This window comes from Nesoenas mayeri (genome assembly GCF_963082525.1).
Source record: "Nesoenas mayeri genome assembly, chromosome: 10".
NCBI lineage: Eukaryota > Metazoa > Chordata > Aves > Columbiformes > Columbidae > Nesoenas > Nesoenas mayeri.
The window spans coordinates 10,502,669-10,524,767 of NC_137560.1; the positions used below are offsets into that span (position 1 = coordinate 10,502,669).

General features: G+C 36.2%; 1 protein-coding gene across 1 annotated transcript in view; it reads left to right on the forward strand.

The window, feature by feature from the left end:
* CACNA2D3 (calcium voltage-gated channel auxiliary subunit alpha2delta 3) overlaps nucleotides 1-22,099 on the forward strand; it is a gene marked incomplete at its 5' end in the record, with an annotated part of 422,930 nt that overhangs the window by 129,214 nt on the left and 271,617 nt on the right. Inside the window, one exon of the mRNA XM_080350552.1 lies at nucleotides 2,212-2,271. Coding sequence (XP_080206678.1) covers nucleotides 2,212-2,271 — 60 coding nt within the window. The remainder of the gene's footprint in view (nucleotides 1-2,211; nucleotides 2,272-22,099) is intronic.

Here is a 22,099-nt window from a genome sequence, read left to right on the forward strand (position 1 = left end):
TTCTCTTTTCTCTGTATTCATTTCTGTATGAAGATTTTTTATTTTTTTTTTTTTTACCCTTCTTTCAGTTTTTTCCTCTCAAACTTATCACTTATGATCTTTTCTATTAGATGTGCTCAGAGTAGTAATGCAACTATGGTTTTAGTATAAAGAAGTACATATCTGCAGAAATTTATTGAATTAGAGTAGTTATTTCACATAAAGTGCCTTTTTTGTACTTAAGAAATGAGACATAGATTTCTAAAATACCTTCAGCAGGTGAGTAATATGCTAAAGATGGACTTCTGAGGCCATTCAAATATTTAAGAATCTATTTCAGTTGCTGCAAGGCTTCCCCCTCAGAATAATTAGTTTATGCTACTTCTTAAATTCTAAATGCAAAAAAAAATGTGGGTCAAATTAATGTTTGATAAGCTTTCAAATTGCAAGGTCTGTTTTTACTGCCATTCAGACAGTACAGGAACATTAGAAACAATTCCATAGAACTTCACTTTTTAAAATAAATATTTTTCATGGCTTCCCTTCATATTCCCTGTCGCGATGCATCATTAGTTCTTGGGTCCTTTTACCCAGGCATGTGGGAAGGGGACCCGGGATGTTTTTCAGTTCAGTTCTGGTTTGATTTACCCTGGGTTTGAACCATTCAAGTTCAATTCCAGTTTAGGTCAAAAGGGTTTGCTGAGAACCAGCTGGGTTTGTATGAGACAAGGTTATTGAAGGTGGAAACAGTGGATTGACAGGGGTGTACGTGCAGCACAGGGCTCTGGGAAGGCGACTTCATCCTCCACTGTGCACCAATAGTATTGCCAGCGTTTTGTCACATCTTTGAGATCTGTAAGGCTGCACTGAGGAAAAAGTGTGAAAACCCTTCCTGCTGGCCTGTGGGGAAGGTGCAGAAGCCCAGCAAGGGCTGGACAGTTTGGTGAGGGTTGTGTCCACCCGTGGGTTAGTGATGTGATGAGACAGAGCTGGGGCAGGAAAGGCTGTGACCTTCTGCTGTGCTGCAGAGCTCAGTGAACACAAACGCTCCCTGTAACTGTCAGGCTTTTGTGGAAGCATTTGTTCTAAATTGGCAACCAGAAATATTTTTCTTGGTTCAGTTTCCATTATAGTTCAAAGTGTATAGCAATAGATGTGAATTTCGATTCCATTTTGATTTATATACCAAGACTTGTTAGAAGTGCATACAGTTCTGAAAAGGGAAGCAAAAGTCCTCACAGTGTCCACTCCATGAATCATGAGTGAGAGCCTGTAGCTTGCATTTGCTTCATGATACAAAGTATTTGAAAATATACATGTGTACCAGTGTCTGATAGATCAAAGAAAATACAAATAATTGAGTATCATGTGACAGATCATTCCTTGGTTAATTTTAGGTTGGACTTGTATGAAAGTTCAGGTTGATTAAATAAAAATTAGAGAGTTAATTCCATAGTTAATACTCAGAACTATGTGGAACTATAAATAAAACTTTAGAAACGATATAATATGTTTTCACAAGATATTGTCTGCAGCAAACCCCTATATGAGTTAAATTTTTCAGGTAGCTGTGTTTTAATACAACCTTTTTTTTTTTTTTGCTTCAAATAATATTGGTTAGGAACAATAATTACTACAGGGATTTCTGAATGTTTTAAGAGGAAAGAAATATTACTGAATTGCCATCATTCAGTAATTTTTTCTTCTCTAATGCCAGAAAAATCTTGCAAATATACACTGTGTTAAAGTAGTATGTATGACACTTCAAACCTGCTGAGTAAACAAACCTAATCTATTTCTCTAATATTTTATATTTGCTATGTTATTTAGAAATTGTTTTTCATTTAAATTGCTTGCAATCAAGTGCATTATTAGGAAATATCTCCTATTTTATTTTTAAGAAAGATTTGAAAAGGAGTCCTATGGCCCAGTGTGAAACCAGCTTTATTTTGTTTTCTTTCAAAATGGGAGCTGTGGGATACTGAGCTGTTTTGAGAGTTTTGCACCACCAATCATGGATGCTGAGGATTTTTAAAAATCTGTTTTGTTTTGTTTTGAAGTCTGGATCATTTATTACTGTTCTATAAAGCATCATAGCAGATATGGGGTCATAATGGATTACACAATTCTCAAACAATCCTTGTTGTTATACTGGAAGAAACACTTGGATTTAAGGATGTTTTATCTATTATTCCAAAAATACACCTGTTTTCTTTTTTCTATTTTTTTCAGCGTCTCGTTGAAGCTGCAGAAGATGCTTACCTGAAACATGAGTTTGATGCTGACCTACAGGTAATGCATAATTATTTTCTTAAATATTTATAAGCAGAGTATGCTATAATGGTTTATATAATAATTTGCTTGAAGAACTGCTGCTGAAAGGCAAGCATGTGAGTAATAGAAGGATGCTGATTACAGAAAATGTAATTAATGAAGCCTAGCTTGGTATTTTGACAGGTTACGCATTTAGTGTTTGTGTGTTGGGAGACCAAGCAGGTGGATTTTGCTCTTTTTAGAGATTTCATTTAAATTCCCTGCATGTCTGCTTGGTCAAGATTTTTAAACACAGTAATTAGCAGGATGTTTCATCTTTGCAATGTACTGGCAAGGAATTGTTCTATAGAGAGTTGAATTTGCAGATGGGGTGGGACCCACAGGGATGGGATTAGTATGACCTTGATTTGTGCAAATGGTTTGCGTTTGGATCTGTGTCTGGAGCAGGCACCGTTTTTTCTCTTCCCTGGAAGCCCTTAGAGCGACACAATACTTGTCTCAAACTGTTGCCTTTAGGAATAACACGGGAAGGAGAAGCACTGTAGCAGCTCACAGCTAAAAATGTTCGAAAGAAAAATCTTCGCTTAAATAAGACACATAATTGGGGGAAAAAAAAAAAAAAAGTTTATTTAGAAACTAAGTAATCTAACCTAAAATGCAAAGTTTAATAGAAAGCATTGCTCAATACTTACATGAAGAAATACCTCCTTACCTTTCATAACTTCTTATGTCCTTAGTTTCTTGAATGCCATGTTAGGTGGAGTTTTGGTTACTTTGTGTCTAGCTATCTAGATTTACTTTTAAAACCTTTTGTGAATGCTTGCCATATGTCCATTTAAATTTTGAGCTTAAACATTAGGGAAACAGAGACTCTTTCCTGTACATTTCTCTAAGAAATACACAGGTCTGTAAGTCCTATTTTCATATTTTACTATGGTTACATCTGGTAATCACAAACCATTTTATTTTAGTGAAAAAATAATGGAAATAACTGATTTCTGTGCATAAAGGAAAAAACATAGTGGACTTTTTAATGCTAAGGATAAAAAAAGTTGAGTTTAGAAGACTGTGATACCGAGATCTGTCAGCCCATGTTGGAGCAAAGATAAAATGAGCACATTGAAAATAATAATTCGTGTTGTCATGGAGGCACACCAAAAGTCAATTTTAGGTGGACAACAAGTTCTAAAGCAGAGTTTATTCTAGCCAGAAAAGTGTAGCAAACAGTCACATAATATCATTGTATTAAATGAATGCTGGTTTCTGGGTTCACATGCTTCAGAGTTCTGTTACATTCCAGCGTGACAGAGGTGTGCTGCACTTTATTTTATTGAACTTTAAACCTTGGAGAAATAGGAGCTATTGTCTGAATAAATCAGAAACATACTTTATTGCAGATTTTTTGAGAGGTCTACAGTAAATGCCTCTTTACTGCAGGATAGTTCTCACTTTGACAATGTCCTTCATTTGCCGAGGCTTGGAAGATATTAACACTTTCAGGAAGCCAGTTAAAAGCCATTTGTGTCAGCAGCATTAACAGGACAATCAAATCTTTGTGTAGAACTCTGTTGTTTATTACTGTCACGGTCCATTAAAGCTAATCAATTGTTAATCTTGGTTTCAGCGACCCCTTTGCAACCCTTGCTGGGCGATTGTTGTTCTTTATCAAAAAATCTCATAATACCATCTGCTCAATATACAGTAATGGCCAGAATAATTTGATTGTGTACATTCAAGTGGAGGGGGACAGAAGACTTATATAATATACAGGGTATATGATTCGGCTATCAAAGAGGAATTTTTTGGCATTTGTATTGCCTTGACCAATGTGTGCAAAGCAGAATTCAATGCTTTGAGTTAGTGGTATGTGATACAGCACCGGTCTGCACTCTTTGTGCTCAGACATTCTGGAAATTCAGAAAGCACATAAATAAAGTGCTTTTGTGCTTTTTATTGGAACAATGTCACCTTATATGTCTTGAGGACAGTATAGATAATACTATGTCACTACATAAAAATGATATAAGGGAGAAATAAAATTATATTAATATTTTTATTGACTGTGAAAAAACACCAATTTAAAGAAAATAATAACTGGAAGAGTTCATATTTTAGACTGCTGGTATTCTCTTCAGCAATGCTGAAACTATTTTATCTGGTTAGGTTAGACCTGATCGCTTCTGGGCATTTTTCTTAGTAACATTATTAGTTTTGTCCTTAGTTATTCTATGATTGTATTATAATTCATAAACCATAATGCTGTATAATGGTCTAAGCACTCAGCTGTCTATCCCTGGACTTAATCTATTGGCACCACCAATAAGAACACTTGTAGTTATAATCATAAATAAGATTCCCAGTGAATTGAAAGAAATAAATCAAAATGGGTGATATGATGTTAACTCATCAGCATTATATATTGCATGTTTGAGTAATGACTGAAATAAGAAATGATGAGAGCTAACTTGAAAGGTTTACCCTGCAGTGTTTGGGCTTTGGGAGATTCTCTTTTTTGTTAGGGATGTGAACCAAGGATAAGTTAAAGGGAATGACCTTCTAAATGTTAATTATACTTGAACCTGGAACCCAGTCCAGGGTTTTCTCACTGGCTGGGTGTGGTTTCAAGTTATTCTGTGTTATTAAAGGCTCTTCTCAAATTGTTGCTTTGTTAAATTGCTATCTTTAATACTAATAATGTATTTGGGGATATAAGATAAATTACCATTTGTATTGTTACAGCAAGTTGCCTTGTCACAATATTTCTGTCATCTTAAAAGACTGCTCACCTGGCTTTATTTGGGACACTCTCTCTGTGCTTGTCTTTATTTAAAATTAAGTAATTCCTCCTGATTTTGTGGCTTTAACACAATGCAAAAATCAAAGCAGGTACCAACTGTCAAGCACTGACCCAGCAAGAGTATTGGATGTTACAGGTTTTTGAAGTGATTCCACAACCATCTTTTAGTTTCATTGACTTACTTGTTTGCCAGAGAAAAATATTTTGGGAAATACTAAAAAGAGGGTAATATCTTCTGTTAAGAGGCAATCTATTAAAAAGAAATTTCAAATAAAATATAATCATTGTCATTTACTGAAATTTGGCTTCCTAATCATTCACTTCCTTTGTGTTTGGCTATGTTTCCTAAGATATAAACTGGCTTGTTATCAGTCACAGAAATGCTGTGGTAGTGTTTGTGTTCAGAACCCTGGAAAAGGCTCTGAAGTGGAAAACTCTTTCCTAGAGCTGTTGTATACTTGAGAATTTGTTGCATACGCAGCCAATACAGCCAAATAGGTTTAGGAGCTTTCTCGTCCCACCACATTTCCTCAAACCACTAGAAACTGGACAGATTTTGTTCTGTAAAATACACCAATGTGATACCCAGCTGCTGGTATTCAGTTAGTAGTGAGGTGGTGAGGCACACTTAAACTGCAGTCAGGTGGGCTGTGTTGGCACCTGAGTCCTCTACAATATCATATTACGTGTGTGGTTGTATCTGAGCTCTTAGGATAGAAATGTGTATTGTTACCATCTGAACAGAGTTTGGACACAAGTGTTGCATTATTTCTGGTTTTCAATAATCTCAATAGGTGGATGCTCAGCAGTGGAACTGATGTTGGATTTCTCAGTGGAGCAGCAAAAGTAACTCACACTTTGTTTCTTACAAACTTTAAAAAGAAATAATTTTAGGATCAGTAAAGATTTATAATGCTTGGCTCCTACCCAGTTTTCATTCTTCTGACACCAACGACAGGAGGAATTCATACACAATTTCATTATGACTACTGGTTCATTTGCTGAATGGTTTCATTATATACACATTTGCAGGGAAGTTCTTTTATTTTCTGTGTGTTAATTAAGTTCGTTAGTTCACTCGCCTTATATTCCAGCTGAGTTTTCTCTGCGTGTGTGTGATGCGATAATAAAAATGCAAGGCTATTTCTTTTTAATAAAATCAAGGCTAGTGCATAGTTGATGTCACCTGAATTACTAGGTGTTTTCTTTTAGGATTGTTGTAATTTCACTTTCTATGCAAGATAGGAGAGGTTCAGGTGCCAATACTTTAAGATGGTTGACCTTATTTCCGTTTTATGTCACAAGACTAAAAGAGGATTAATCAAATAGTTTTAAGGAAAGGATTGCTTTCTTTTAAGAATGCTATTAAAGTTAATTTATTGGGATAAAAAAGGAATAATGGTATAAGGCTGCTTTCTATTATTATTGTTATTGTTATTATTATTATTTTAGATCTGTAACATATGGCTGAGTTTTAAGGAAGAGGTTTTCAAACTATGCCAGGGTTAGGTACCTGTCTGCCAGATTTTGCAGGCTGCTATCCCCTAATTGCATTTTGTGTCCCTAAAAATCTCATCCTTACTCTTAGAGTATGTATACTTGTGATAGAAAACAATCTTGTGAAATCAGGACATGAATAGCTAAGGGTTTTCCAGTGGTTTACACAGGTGAGCGGTGTACTTTTTTTGGTACATATTCAATGATTTTTGAAAGCTTACAAAAAGTGAGACTTCAAAGGTTTAAGGAGAAAGGACAAATAGTAAAAGAGGGCTGGGCAACAGAATTAGTCCAGTTCACAAACTCTACAGCTTCTGAGTCTAATCCTTCAACTGTTGATATTACTAGATAGTTTATTGTTGAGTTACCTGACTTCTAGTAATTTTGATATTCAACTGCTAGATACAGAGCTTAAATATAGACTTAAAAGCATAAATTGCTGATACTTTTTCTAAATTCTGACCTAAGTGTTTATTTAGTATAATGATACCATGCAAGAATTTATAATAATGGATTGTTAAATGCTTAGGTATTTAATTAAAATATAATCAAATAGATGGCAATTACATTGATATCAGTTACTGGAAAATATAAGGATAAAAGATAATTAAGACTAGCTATTCTACATAATCTTATTAAACTCCTATTATAACATATGCGTTACTTTCATCTTAGTACTACAGAGTAATCTGTTTGCATATTTATTATCTCACTAATTTTGAAAGAGACACATAATAACTAGATTTATCGTCAATTGGTATTCATATTTTTCTGGCTGTTAGAATAACATCCACAAGACTGAAGTCAGCTCTTGAGGGGTTCTGAACATCCACAATGGAAAGGGAAGTCTGTTGGACTTCAAGCACTCAGAACCAATGACTGAAATGACTTTTTGAAAAGTGCATTTAGAATAGCAGTCAACATCTAAGTTTGATGTGCTTGCTGGATTATTTATCCAAGCTGCTTACTTTCTAAATCAGAAATCAATCTTTCTAAACTCTAAGCATGGAAACCCAATATGAGATTTGGCAGCCTAAATTCCTTACAGACTTTCTTTTAAATATTTTGCAGACCAAAGTGCTCTCGGCTGTATTGAATGGGATAGGGACAGCGTATGGACCTGTAGCTTATAGGAAAGCATGAGGAAGAGATCCTTAACTAGCACCAATCTAAACTGTTAACTTTGGCTAAGCAGCTCTTGCAGAAGTAGCTAGAAACCCCAGAAACCTTCTAGTTTATTCAGCTGGAAAATCCTACCTCTTTCCTGAGATACCTCACACAGGATCTGTTCTCAACGGGTTCATCTTTGTGTTCCTCTAACAGTTGTGATATTTCAACGGGTTCTCCTATGTGGTTACATGCATCCAACTGAAGGCATAATTTGGATGCAGCTCTGTCTTGTTACTGAGTTTTCCGAACAGCTCAGAGTTTTCAGTACTCATCAAAAATGAGAGAGATAAAGACAGGAAGGATAGAATTTGGAATGCTGTTATAAACCACCACCAAAGCCCCAAACTCTTCAGATTTGCACTGCAGTTTGAGGGCTAAGAGGAAGGAAAAAGGGAGTTAGTAAACTACAAGGCACAACAGGACACATTTTAAATGGTAAAAGCATCTGTTAGAGTCTTTATTCAGTTTTAGCTTTTTCCTTTGTGTTTTTTTGTTTGTTTGTTTTGTTTTGTTTTCTGAAAGAAAAAGAAAAACACTTCCATTTGCCATTCCTGTTTGAGTAGCATTCTTGCTGATTTCTCTGAGCTCAAATTAAGGACTTCTCAACTGCTCTAATACCAGAACTGCAACAAATTGACTTCCAGATTTTTAGCTCTAAGGACAAGCCTTTTCAGTGGAGAGCCCTTTAGATTGTCTACTCTTTCCTGTTTCTTTGATGAGGTTGGGATGGAACTGTCAAGTATCAGTGAATTCAAATATTATTGGTTATGAATTCTCTAGAATCAATGCACGTGAAAGGTAACCTTCAGAGGAAGACTTTCACATTACTTGCACTCTGCATGCGTGGCAGGAGTTAAGTATTGGACAGAGAGCATAGAGAGAAAGAGGGGCCGTGCACTTTTTGGGTTCTTTTAATCTCCAAGCTATTAATTGTTTTCTGCTTCTGTGGTAAGTGAAGAGAGAAAGAGAACAAGGTTTTATGAAGCCAGAAAAAAAAATATGGCAAACAATACTTTAGTTCATCTTCTAATGATGAAGATTAACTTCTTCATTAGTTTTTTTCACTTTGGAGTTTTGTGGAATTTTTTTTTGAGAATTGAGGAAACTTTTTTCAATACTTTTCTCCCTTTCACACTTGTATCTTACTAAGAATTTCTAAGTTCTCTTACTGCAAATGAATCAAGTGTAAATTGCTGTAACTATTCCAATTTTATGTGTGTTCGTGGCTTCTGTTGACACAGGATGAGTTCAATGGCTAAGCGCAGAAACGTGTAGAGTTTCACTGTTTGAGAAGCAGAGATGCAGGAGTTGATTTTTTTTCAGCAAATTAAAAATTTCTCTCCTTTGAATAGTTCTTTGGCATTTTGGTGCCGTTCTGCCCTAGGTAAGGGAGCTGTCAAAAAAGAAGAATATTTCTTTGGCTGTTTAGTTGACCAGCTATTCTGTCTAGGTGGGGCTCGACAGCAAAGAGCCTGGCAGCTGCTGTCTGGATTTGCTATTGTAAATAATGTACTCCGCTTCTGAGAAAGTTTGGCATGGAGTTCTTGGGGTTTATTCTTGTAACTACAGTTCTAGGACTCATCCGTTTGGTACCTTTAACAGATTAGACTCATTAAAGAGTGACCAGAATAGTTTGCAGATAGTTCTGGATGTATTCCTTCCTACCTCTTGCGGTAGCAGTTGCTGTCTGACACGTGTGAAATGTGTACTGAAGAATACTGAAGAACACAATACAAATTCATTTATATGCGTTGAATATGGACACAGTGCTTTTTGCTTGAAGATACCTGCTAAAATAATTACAGAAATCTGAAACCTAGAATTGTCAAAGAACTGTATGACTGAGCAGATAATTTTGTCTTCTGGAGTTCTTTCCTTTTATGTATATTTGTCCATTTACTGTGTTTGCTTGCTACCAGAAATGAGAAGGAAATAGCTTTCTCATCCCAGGAGTGTTTTGAAAATTTCAAGTTCTCTGATTAAACATTGAGATACCCCAAAGCTTTTCCCGAGCAAGAGAAACCTCTGCTTCGGAACAACTCATAATCAAATAGGTGGGGCACTCAGGATATGAGAAGCCTGTTCAAGTTGCTTCTCTAGTGAATATTAAATTATTTATATGATGTGAAACAACTGCAGCAGAAGTTTGTGAGACACTCAGCTCAGAAAAGCCTGAGGGATGGGGCAGTCGCTTTGGACCTTAGAGGCCCCAGTCTGAGGTTCTCCTCTGCTTGATTCACAGAGTAGATTCGATCTGCAGTATATGAGACTTTTCCTCTCTGGCACAATTCTGAAAAAGAAAAAAAAAAGAAAAAGAAAAATTCTGAAAGAAGAATCACAGGTCAGGTCTAATAACAATAACAAGATGGAACAGAAAGTATTTAACATACGTATAATACATATGTACAGTTTTTCCTTTCCCATACTCAAATCATTAAGTATTTCCAGGTTGCTTTTTTATGCTCTTTGTAAGCATCTTTTAAGAATTGGAGACATGTTAAAAGAAATAAAAGCTGAGATTCTTCCATATTCACATAATTTCACAGGTTAAGGTTATAAAAACCATAAATTCTCATTAAAATAGTGGTAAAACTCGGTGTTTGCAATGAGGAATTCTTTCTTCTATTGTTTTTGCAAGGTGATTATCTAAGTTATTGCAATAGAACAGGTAGAGGAATAAGCTAGTATTGTTCAGATAAAGGGCTAAAGATGTACCAGAAGGAGCCAGTCAAATTAAAACAGATATGGTCACTTTCAAGAGGAGGAGGGAAGAAGAAGAGACATTATGAAATAAATTTTTAGCAGAAAATCAATTAAAATACTTAATACTCCAGGCTTAAAATTAGATTAAAATTTGTCACATCAAGCTGGGAGTTAGTGTAAACTTGCAAGAACTTCACTTGACGCTTCAAAAAATTTCAAAATGTCTGGCACCCCTTCCAAAAATGCCGGAACCAGAAATAGCTTCTGCCAATGCGTTTGCCTTTCCACACGGTCAAACCAGCATGTGATCCATGCATGCCACAATTTATAACTGAGAACTCAGCAACTTGCCCTGCATTTCAAAGCATACTGTCCTTTGGGAAGATGAGCACCCCCTGGACACCGGGTCTGCTGGTCTGGGCAGGGATGGGATGTCAAAGTAGGCAGCAGAAGTTAAACAACACAAGAGGAAAATGAGGTATGGGAAAGGAAGACTGTAGAGGATACCGAAGAAAGCAGGAAGAGTGCAGTAAAAGGTTAGGTGTCAGAAGACTGTAAAGTGCAGGAAAGTATGCTGGAAAAGGAGAAATAACTAAATAATGTGTAAAGGCAAAGCTGTGAAGTGTTAATATCTTTGTGTTTCAAGAGTACTGACAGTAATCTTTTTGCAAGTCTCTGAACCTTTACCTTTGCCTATAGTGAGCCTAAACTGGAGAAACCATTTGCAGCTACTAAAATAAAAAGGGGGGAGTGAGGTGGGGAGTAAAAACCTCTTTCCTCCATTCTGTCTGTGTCAGGTTAGGCAATTATATAAACAGTAAGAAGCTGCCTGGCATTGGCTTCAGTATAAAACAAAAGAAACCTTAATAGAAAATAAGAATAGGTAACATTCAAACACCTTTATAAAAGGGCTTCAGAGAAGTCTGACAGAACAAGTGTGTGCTGGAAGTGAGGGAGAAACACTGCATAGGAGAGGAGGAAAAATATCCCGGTGTTGTTGAAAGATGTGTGGTTCTTTAGACTAATATAAACCTCAGAGAAACTCATCATTGTCAGTGCAGACAGAGTTGACATGCTTGAAACCTGTCTCTAGTAGAGGTTTGTTTATGGGACTCTCCAATTCCAATTCTAACTTAACCAAGGAGGCACCTAAAGAGCTAGAGAAAAGGAGAAATGACCATGGGAGGTGATAGCAAACAGGAATTTGGGATTGAAAATCACTTCATAGTGGGCAGTTGACTTGTTTGTTGAGACTTGAGGCTTAGAAATTAGCGATCATCCCTCAGGAATGAATAAAAAAGGGAGCTTGTCAACTTCTGAAAAAGCTTTCTAATTACCCTTTAACTTTCTGCTGCAGAGAAGGTCCGCTGCTCAGCTGCTCCAACTCGGCACCCTGTGCCTCTTGCCTGGCTCGGAGTAGCTGTGTGCTCAGCGCTCAGCAGCGTCACACTGACTGTCACACCGACTCCTTTAGTTCTGTCAAGATCTTGGTGAATGTTTTAACAAAACTACTCTCCTCGGGTTTAGTGGTGCCAAAAGAAGGTGACAGTTCTGAGGATTTTGATCCTATCAAGTTTCATTTTGAAAAATGCTGCTCTGGCTTAGCTTTCCTTTATCTGCGGATATTCAGTGTGAATCAGATAGTACAAGGGAGGAGATGAGGTACAGAGATTGTTTTCTGATTTGTCAAGACTCCTATACCAAAGATACACAGCACAGTCTGTCATCAAAGCTTTGTGTTTGAGATGTGCATTTTGCCAGAATCATATGCTTTCTGAACTGTCTGAAAAGTATGAAGAGTCTGTTTGAAACATCTATTTAATTCTGTATGTACTTGTATGTATTTTGTATCTGCGTTTGGTTTCTGGTATGCTGGAAGATGGAGGTGCTAAGGTGCTTGGAGGAGCAGGCAGTGCTGGAGTTAATGTTTTTATTTATAAGCCTCATTGGTCAATGATACTGAGCTCTCCTCCAGGAAAAAAAAAAAAGATCCTTAATTCACTCTTGCAAAATTCAATGCCCTATTGTTCTCACTTTTCTGAAGTCGCTGTTTCTAACATTGCTCTCCTTTCCCCTCTGAGGAATAATATAATTTATTGGAGCAGTTCATTCATAGTCTATGTGATATCTATCTTTTGGGACAGAGATACCTTTTGCATGATGTACACACTGTTAGCTTCAAACTCTTCCTGTTTGCTTTATGTGAAAGGGTTTGTAATCAGGAATATTTATGCATCCTGGTACCCAATTGTGCTGTGCTTGCTGTTTTCTGCTCCTCGTAGAAAATTAAACTTTTTTTTCCTTTTGGCTCACACCTACCTGAAAAGCAAAAGATTTTAGAATATTACCCTATGGATTTATGATTACTAGGCAGATAGCCAGTAATAAGCAGTGATATCTGATACTACAGCCCAGACATTCTCTGCTTTTTTCCACCTTTTTCCTATTATCTTTAGGTTTAATAAACTATAAATGGGAGAAATAAATGGCAGACCATCTTTTCTCTTTTTGAGCCTTTTTTTTTTTTTTTTTTTTGGAGGTGCTTGGTGATGAGATTAAGTTTAAGGTCATATATTCTTCCAACCTGGTGTTTAGGAATAGGCAAATTATTGAAAAGGGTGGAAGTAATCTAGGCTTATTCATTTTTGCAGGAGAGCATCTTTTTGCTATACAACAATCACGTTAAATGGAAATAACAGTATTATAGATAAAGATTTAATGAATATATATAAGAAAGGCAAGATAGAAGTCGCTAAGCAATCCATAGCTTTGGATGAGGTCGCATTTCTGACTTGCGTGGTATGAAAGCGAGTAAATCTTAGGTGATCATAGCAGAAATATTTCCTGGGTATTGTACGTACTGCTTTTGGTAGGAAAAAAGTTACATTTTTGCCTTTAGCTCACAACAGAGATATTGAAAATGAGTTACATTTGTACCTTAACATTTCACTTGCATGTATTCTTTCCTTGTTTCTGAATCTCACATAATTGCTGTCTACAAAATTAAAATTCCAAGCTCATTATTTCAATCCTAAGATACAACTTGCTTTAGACTTATGCTTTGTCTCTAATTGTAGTGTCTGTGTGTTGAGCTTCATTAACTTGAAACAGAAGGAGCCCCCACTTTTGTGTTGAAGTTAATTAAAGCTGGTAATGATTATTGTTTGAAAAATTTCTGGGTTCAAGTAGGTTATTTTGCCTCTGCCTCTATTTTCATGCATCATTTCATCAATCATGTGGTTGGCCGATTCACATTATGCAGGATTTGTTTGAATTCAATGAGCTATGGGTTGTTTTTTTGTTGTTGTTGGTTTGTTTTTTGATTTATGTATTTTTTTTCCTAATCCTAAAAATACACTTTCCTATTTGTTTAATGGTTAACTGAAAGCTCCAGCTTGTGAAATAGTCACTGGAAAACTTTAAACTTGGATTTTTAAGTTATTTGAAAAAAAAAAAACCAAAACCAAACAGTTGTTTTTCCTTGAGGAATACATAATAGCACAAAACACAACAGACAGAGCAGTGTCAAAGGCCACAGTTTATGCTTTCAGATCTTTTTAAAATAAAAATTGAAATTTTCAAAATACAACACTTCTGAGATAAAGTGTAAAAACTTCAGACTTAGTACAGTTTTCTGTGCTATACTCTACATACTAATACAGTTTTGAGCATGACTGATCGTATGAAATAGTTATGCATATTTATATGCATTTATAGGTTAGTATTTATGTTGTAATAATTTTATTCAAAGCTCTTCATTTCAACCTTATGTATATTGCCAAATGCACACATCTTTATCACCGTTCTCATCAGTCATGCTGTGGGAAATGTCCAGCTTAAAAAACACAAACAAAAAAATCCCCAAACAAACAAAATGAAACCAAGCATGACTACAAACAAACTCCAAAACAAACAATCAAACAACAACAACAACAAAAAACAACTAAAAAACCCCCACAAACAAACAAACAAACAAAACCCCAAAACCCAAACCAAAAACCTCCTCTGGTGAAGGATCATGTCTAAGATAAGGGCCATGAATATTGCAACAAGGTACAATGGATAAATAGATGAACAGACAAAATACAAAATAGATAATGTACTTGCCTGTGGGAAAAGCTTGGAAAAATGATGGCATGTTCCTTGAAAAATCATAGAGGCCAAGTTTAAGTAAATGTTTGTTTGTGGTTCATGAAAAAAGGAAAAAAAAGCAACATTACAATAACAATAATTTGATTTAATGTTACATTTTATGTGTTTCATATTTCAGATTTAAACTAATAGCTATACAGCTAAAGTTTTTGGACTATTCAATTTAGATGTAAAAAAAACAAAAAGGGACTTGAAATCTTATTTTGTGTCCAGTTACCTTTTTGAAATGAGGAGCACGTGTGCAGAGAAATGTTACTGTGGATCCAGAATGTTCCTATCAAAGATAGTAATGAAAGCTTTAATGGTTATTCTGTGTCTGTGTGAAGCTCCTGCTGACTAAGTCAGCATCGTATGCAAACCAGAATATTGCAGCAAATGAGTTGAGCTGGGGTATGTGTGTTATATTGGAAGGGACAGTGGAGATTTTTGGGCATAGGCAAAGGCCAGCTGGTTGGCAGCGAGGTGAGATCTGCTACAATTTGTAGGGCTTGTGTGAACTTATGTTTGGTTTGTGATTTTTTGAAAGGATATATGGAATTGTGATGAGGTAAAATGGCCTGGATGGAGGTCACCTGAGGTTGCAATAGGCTGTGGGAGGTCTTGGAGACTCCAAGGCCTTTCCAAAGCTTTCTCCCCAGCCCACTGGTAGACCTTGCCACCATAGCACAGTTCTGAAGTGTTCTGCATCGTCTCCTTTTCTTTCTGTCACACTTCCTTTCCCACCAGGGTGCTCAGCTCAATTCCACCCTTCTACTTCAAATTCTGCCCCTGTGGATGCAGCAGCAGAGGGCTGTGGAGGCAGGCAGAGGATCTGCTCTGTGAGCGTGTTCTACTCTAACTCATCTTCACTCTCTTGCCATTGGCAACGTAGACAGTCTGCTGTCCTGGACACTTTTGCGTGTATTCAGGCCAGTGCCTGGTTGTTGGTTTATCCATTCTTACAGCAGGATCTTTCATAGCAAGCTGGGTACTGTTTTTCGTAAGACTGTGTGCCACTTCAGATTCCTGTAAATCTTTCCTCGACACAAGCACTGTGTCTTCTCGTGCGTTTATGTAGTAGTTGGGGATCCAGCTGCTTCCCACAAACACTTAGGGAATTAATAGTCCTGTGAAGTATTACAGTGTTAGTGTCACTGATGAATGATGGAGGTAGGGATGTTCAAAGTTAAGTGCATGCTTCTTAGTGAGGGGGTAAATCCTATGTTGCCTTCTGAAAATTGTCCTAATTTTTACTGAAATTCCTGTATGGGTTAATAGCTACTGAAGTAGCTCTCTAGAGGTTAAATGATTACTGTTCTTCTAGACAGACCTGAATTTTCAGGCTTTAACTACCTGTAAAATGTCAATAATATGAGAAGGCATAGTAAGGAAGTGAAATTTAAGATAGTGGTGTTATCAAAAATTGCTCAATTTCTATATCTACTCCCCTTCCCGACTACATTCCATCTCTTAGGATTGCAATTTTCTGCAGATTTTATGGGATTTATATTCACTGAAATCTATTACAGGTTACAGAATGGGAAATCTCTTAAAGATTATTTGACATTCAGAAAATAAGAACGTATAGTATGTACTATTAAAATACCAGATCCACAATATGTTAATAATTTTTGGTCCAAGTTCTGCACTGAACTCCATACACTAGCAGCCCAACTAGCATCTGCAATTATTCCCATAGAAATTTTTTTTTTTATTTTTTTTTTTTATTTCCTTGTGGTCTCTTGGTAAATACCTTGTATATATTTCCTCCAAATGATGTTCCAGTCCTTGACCCTTCTAAATAGTGGCAGCACCAGCATTCCTCTTGAATGGGGCTTGCTGGGATTGTCGAGAAATGAAATGGCAGCTATGGAGATTTCCCTGAAGGAAGGCAGTGAACAATACAGGGTGGAGACAGACCCATTTTAAATCCCCTTGTGCACATCCAAGGACGTGTCTGATGGTTCATCAACTTTTCCCGGGGCTGCCTGGCTCCTCGTGTGCACGAGCATGCGCACTCTTGGGCATGGGCACCTCCATCCTCTGGTTTCCAGATAAGCCCTGACACTAACCTGTGAATTCAGTGGGTCTTGCACCTCAGCCTGTAAGTGAACCTCAGAAGGACAGGATAAGAACCGTGTTTTTTGAATTGGACTTTATAGTGTCATAAACAGTGACATCATTGTATATACACACAAATATATAATGATGAATACAGCAAATGCAATCTTGGATGTTGGCTGGAAAATGCACGCTCCAGGACCAGATTTAATAGGAACTTTCATATTCCATTCTTGGAATATAAAGCCAGCGTTTTTGTCTATTTTGACTTTTGCATTAATAAAATGAGGTCAGGAAATCTGTTAAAGTTTATCTTTAAAAATGTTTTCAACCCAATCACCTTGTTTTAAAAATCATTTCCGTTTGTTATCTGCACATTTAAGTAGATTGTGTTTCCTCGTGATTGATTCTCTGAAGGAAAGCACTAACAGATTCCTGTAATTGATTATACTTTAATGATACATAATGGCAAGTTCTGTTTTCCATTATTGTTACTCTACACGCTGAACTGTAACTGCCGTGATACCAGAATGTATATTGATATACAATTGATTTAGTAACATTTTACCAGTTGAACTGTCTTGCATTAACTAAAAACATGTCTTCACATCTTCAACAAAAGTGGTCATTCACACATTCAGGGCAGGTATCGTACATGTGTCTGCAGATGGTCAATTCCTTCAGCTTATTGGAGCTGGCAAAAGACAACGCTGCTGGAGATCTGTGCAATCATTGTTTCTGGGTTTCACAGATGAGAGTTGGCTGGTTTTACATTTCAAATGTTTCACATTAATTACATTTTTTTTTTTTTTTCTTTTTGATGATGCTTTTCAACTAATGATCCTCTCTACTTCTTCCCATCCCCCTCCCCCCCCCCCAGATAGTTGATGGCAAATAAGGTGGCCAATGATCTGAAAGTGTTGCTTATCTTCATGATCAGTATTAGTTAATTATTTACTGATGTCTCCAGCCTATCTGTATAAATCTCTTCCCGTGGGTTTAAATTGAAACCTCTGCAGCAGGAATTACTTTGCATGCATGAGATCGCATGTGCGTTTGTAACAGCAGTTTGTACATCAGAGTCCTGTTCCGTGACTCAAACTCCTGAATTCTCTTTACCTACACGAGTGGATAGTGCAATTCAGTTGCACCTAGCTGTGCTTTAACTCTTGGACAAATGACCTGTCCTAACCTAAAGGCTGCAGGGAAGGTCTGATGAGTGATTCAGCATGTATAGCTGGCCTACATGGGAAAAAGAAATAATTTTTTAAAAGCTAATTTGAATTTTTATTATTCTGAGTGTTTCAAAAAGCATACAGCTGTTGTCTTCTAAATACTCAAAGGACAGATACAGGAAACTTAATAGCTAGAACATTATAGTAATCTAAAATTGATGATGTATGTTAGAAATACTAGATAGAAGTACACAGAATAGTCAGCTGACGGTAAGGGTTCCACTTTCAAAATCCTTTATTTTCCAGGGATTTAAATTCAAGTTTTCACATTATCAGCCATATTAAGCCAGTGTGAGCTTTCTTAAACGAGAAGTTGGGGGGGGGGCGGGGAGCGCGAAATGCTGTTTGGACTTGGTGAATGTCAATATTTGGAAGAATATAAGTACTTTCTAAAAATCTGCAATAACTTCTATTTCAGTTTTAAAATGGAAACTTTTGATGTAAATTTCAGTTTAAAATCTGAAAATTAAAAGAATAACTTCTAAGGTGTGTAAACACTTCTGTAAAGTGGTTCTTAAAGTGATGAATTACCACCACACAGTTTTTATATTTAATTCTACATTAAATAAATTTGTAAATGTTTTAAATTGTCATTTTTTATATCTGTGTTAACATTCAGTACTTCAATTCTGTTAAATATAGGTTGAATATAAATTTTAGTTTAATGTCTTTGTCTGTGACACTGATTGAAATTCAAATCTTCCTTGCATGCTGTTCTGAACTGCTGATAGTAATATTAATAGCAGCATTTGTACCATTCACTTTCATTGCCATCCTAGTCATAAACAGTAATATCAGTTAATATATACTTATGCTTGTGTGGTTACAATGTGAAGGGATTATCAGAGAAATTATTTATCTGAAACTATCAGAGAACAGTTTCAAAAACTTAAGAACTACAAATCTAAAGCAGATTAGGTTACTTAAATGGTCTTTTCAGTGGTGATATTTGAAGAATCAGGAATGTCTGTAGTATCTCACACTAATTTTGGAATATAATACACAATTTAATTTCCTGTTTATTTGGTATTCCAGGGGAACATTTTCTGAACTGTGAAGTAAAATTTATGCTCTAGTGCTCTATATTCTCAGCTCAACCCCACATTGCAAAAGAAAACTCTACACATTTCTTTAATTTAAAAAACATGAGTTCCTTCCTAATTAGTTACACATAGACAATGTTAGATTTTTCCAACTGCAAAATGATTAATAATACGTAATTAAAATGGAACCTGGATCAAGAACTCATCAAGTCTTCCTAATACCATAATGCTGTACCCTTTCCTTGGCAGACAAAGTGATCTTGCCCCAGGGGATCTGAATGACTCTCAGGAAATCTGTTCCTGCAAATACACTGTCTCCCCTCCTGAGGAATTTCCAACATTACCAATTGGGGAACTTCTATCCAATATTTTCGCGGTAAAAATATGCAACTCATAAAAGAGTATTAAGTAAATTTTGGAAAATGTCACCAACATGCATTTGATGTATGGAAGTGCTCTGTTAATATTCTATATAGTTGAAGTCATGGTAACTGAAGATGTGCATATATAAAGAACAGATCACTATTAGTTCTGTAGCTACACTAAATATTTTCTTAAAGACTGTGCGATGTTTTCTCCCTAGTTAAAAAAGAAAAAAACCAAAACAGAACCATCTACTCACTTCTAAGCTAAGTTGCTAACAAAGCGTAAACAGAAGAATTCCACTTTACTTATTCCTTTACATGTTAACCTTTCTTTCCCCCCTCCCCACTCCAAGTTTTGCTAGCAAGATACTTGCCAGATACTCAATTACAGCCCAGACGATTGTAATGAATACTGTAGGAAAGCAGGTCTGGAACCTATCACAGCTGTTCAATGGCAATAAGGACCATAACATTGTGAGCCACTAGATGCCAGTCTTGTCTCATCCCAGGACAAGGCTGAGAGTATTTGTGATTGTTTAAAAAACTCAACTAAGCCCTCCCACCCCAAAACTCCTTTAAGGATGTTCCTTTGGTGTTGAACCTATTTTTTTATTTTATTTATTTATTTTTTTTTAAATTAAAGCTACAATATGACCCTGTTGTTTATAGTATTCTTTCCCTTCTCAGTAATGTTATACTTGTTTATATATATTTCAAAGCTATCCCTAGATGGTGTTTTTGTGACAGGCCTCTTGCATACCTATGTTGTACTCTGTCTCATTTTTCTTTTTGGGTGGTGGAATTCACAAACTTCTGGCATGTGTATTAATCTGACTGATTTCCCAACCACTTATCATGCAAGAAGAAATATGTATTTTTTTTTTAAATTCTACAAAGAACTTCACCTTTGCATTTTTTTTTTTTTTTCCTACACCAGATACAATAGAAACCTCTTATATATTCCATTTTTACTACTGGCAACCTCTGTACCACAGTTGTCATGGTGTTTCCATGTGAGTTGCCTGGCTGCAGAAGCCTATCCTCCATTTTACATCTTTCAGGATTTTCTTAGCAAGGTAGTTGATATAAAATAAATGCAAAAATGCTGAAGTTATTTGAGACAATACAGAAAAAGCTCAATAAAAATATTCCTACAAATATCCATTTGCACCCCAAATGGTCAAACAGTTAAGGTATTAACCTTTTCTTCCAAATTCATTTTTATCTTCTAAAGCATATACAGTGGTGTTCTGAATATTTGTATAAGAATTACCCCTTTTTTTATCTTGCAAACTATGTGGAATATGGTGGTCACTTGTTTCTAGAGAAATACTTCCGTATTCTAGAATTTGTTTTGAAATGATCACTGAACCTCATAAAGAAGGTGTTTCACAAACTTTTCTGTCTCACATGAAAAGGAAAACTAAAAGAAATTTGTTACGATGTGAGTAACACCGAGCAAAGAAGCCTCAGATGTTGAGAACATCAATGGTATAGATAAATATGTCCTCTTTTGTTGGTAAGACTGAATCTATTTTCTTTTGTGTGAATTGATATAGCCTTTATTTATGTGATTTTAATTCTATTTTCCATGTAGTATCAAATATTTTTATTGCAGCATTAAATAGGTGAGATAGCTTCTACATACTGTAAACTACTTGTATGCCAACTGGGGTCAATGGAAGTCACTTCCTTGAAAAATACAATCTATTTTGTAAGTAACCTGTGAATAACAAGACTGAGTAACTGAGTAATGAAAAATTATAGGCATGTAAAGACCTCCTGCACATTCAAATAAGTTAGATTTATCTGAGTACTTTCTGGGGTTTGTGGAATGCTATGGATTGATAGAAAAATGCAGGGAGATAGATCCATTGAGAAAGGCCTTTGTAGCCCAGTCAGATTCATAGAGGCAGGGATTGTCGATGAGGTGAGAAATGTGTAGAGAAATGTGATTGAAACATCAAAATGTATAAGTGCAGGAAAAAGATCTTCGTGCATAAAAATGTATTGGTAAAGAGGTGACTGGATTATTTAAATAAAAATAGAGCTATCTTTCTAGAGAGTTTATAGACTGTATGCAGATAAAAAAGCGTTATTCTGTTCTTTTTAGGAAAAAAAAAAAAAGCTATTAGTGGTTTGTGGAATTAACAACCACACTATCTGTAGACCAAAGCACAGAGCTGAGGATGCATGTGGAACCTTAACTTTATTGCTTCCATATCTCCAAATAATAACTGCACAACTTGAAAGTTCCCTTTTTGTCATTTGCAATGGAATGATTTAATTTATTTAAGTTTCTGTGATGAACGCTTAATGTCTTGCATATGTAGGGAAAGGATATAGTCCGTGACTCAATGCTCAAGTCTCCCAACTGCAGCCTGTCTGCAATACTGAGTGAGGAAGCTTCTTGTGCTCATTAGCAAATGCTGACCTCTCTGTTTGTATACATTGTCCTGACCACGAAGTTGTTGAGGGGCAAGTTAAGGGGATGTGGTTAAATTAGGCTGCAATTTTATTAGCTCACTTGGGACCATAGCAGTTATTTATTATAAGGTCAGCCTGTAGATCTATACTTGCCTACTATCAGATCTTTATAATTTCTTCCCAATAAACTCCAAATTACTTCCCTTTCCTAAGAGTATTTAAGTCATGGTGGTGAAAAGAGAGGGTTTGTACCAGCTTTTCTAAAGCATGTCTTCGTGTAGTTTACCTGCAGAAATAAATCTCTTACAAAGCCGTACTGGCTCACACAAACGCGAGGAAGCATTTAGTGTGTTTCTCCCCACGGGGTGATGGCTGGCAGCTCTCTTTGTCAAGAGTAATTCTGTACCCACCGCTGCA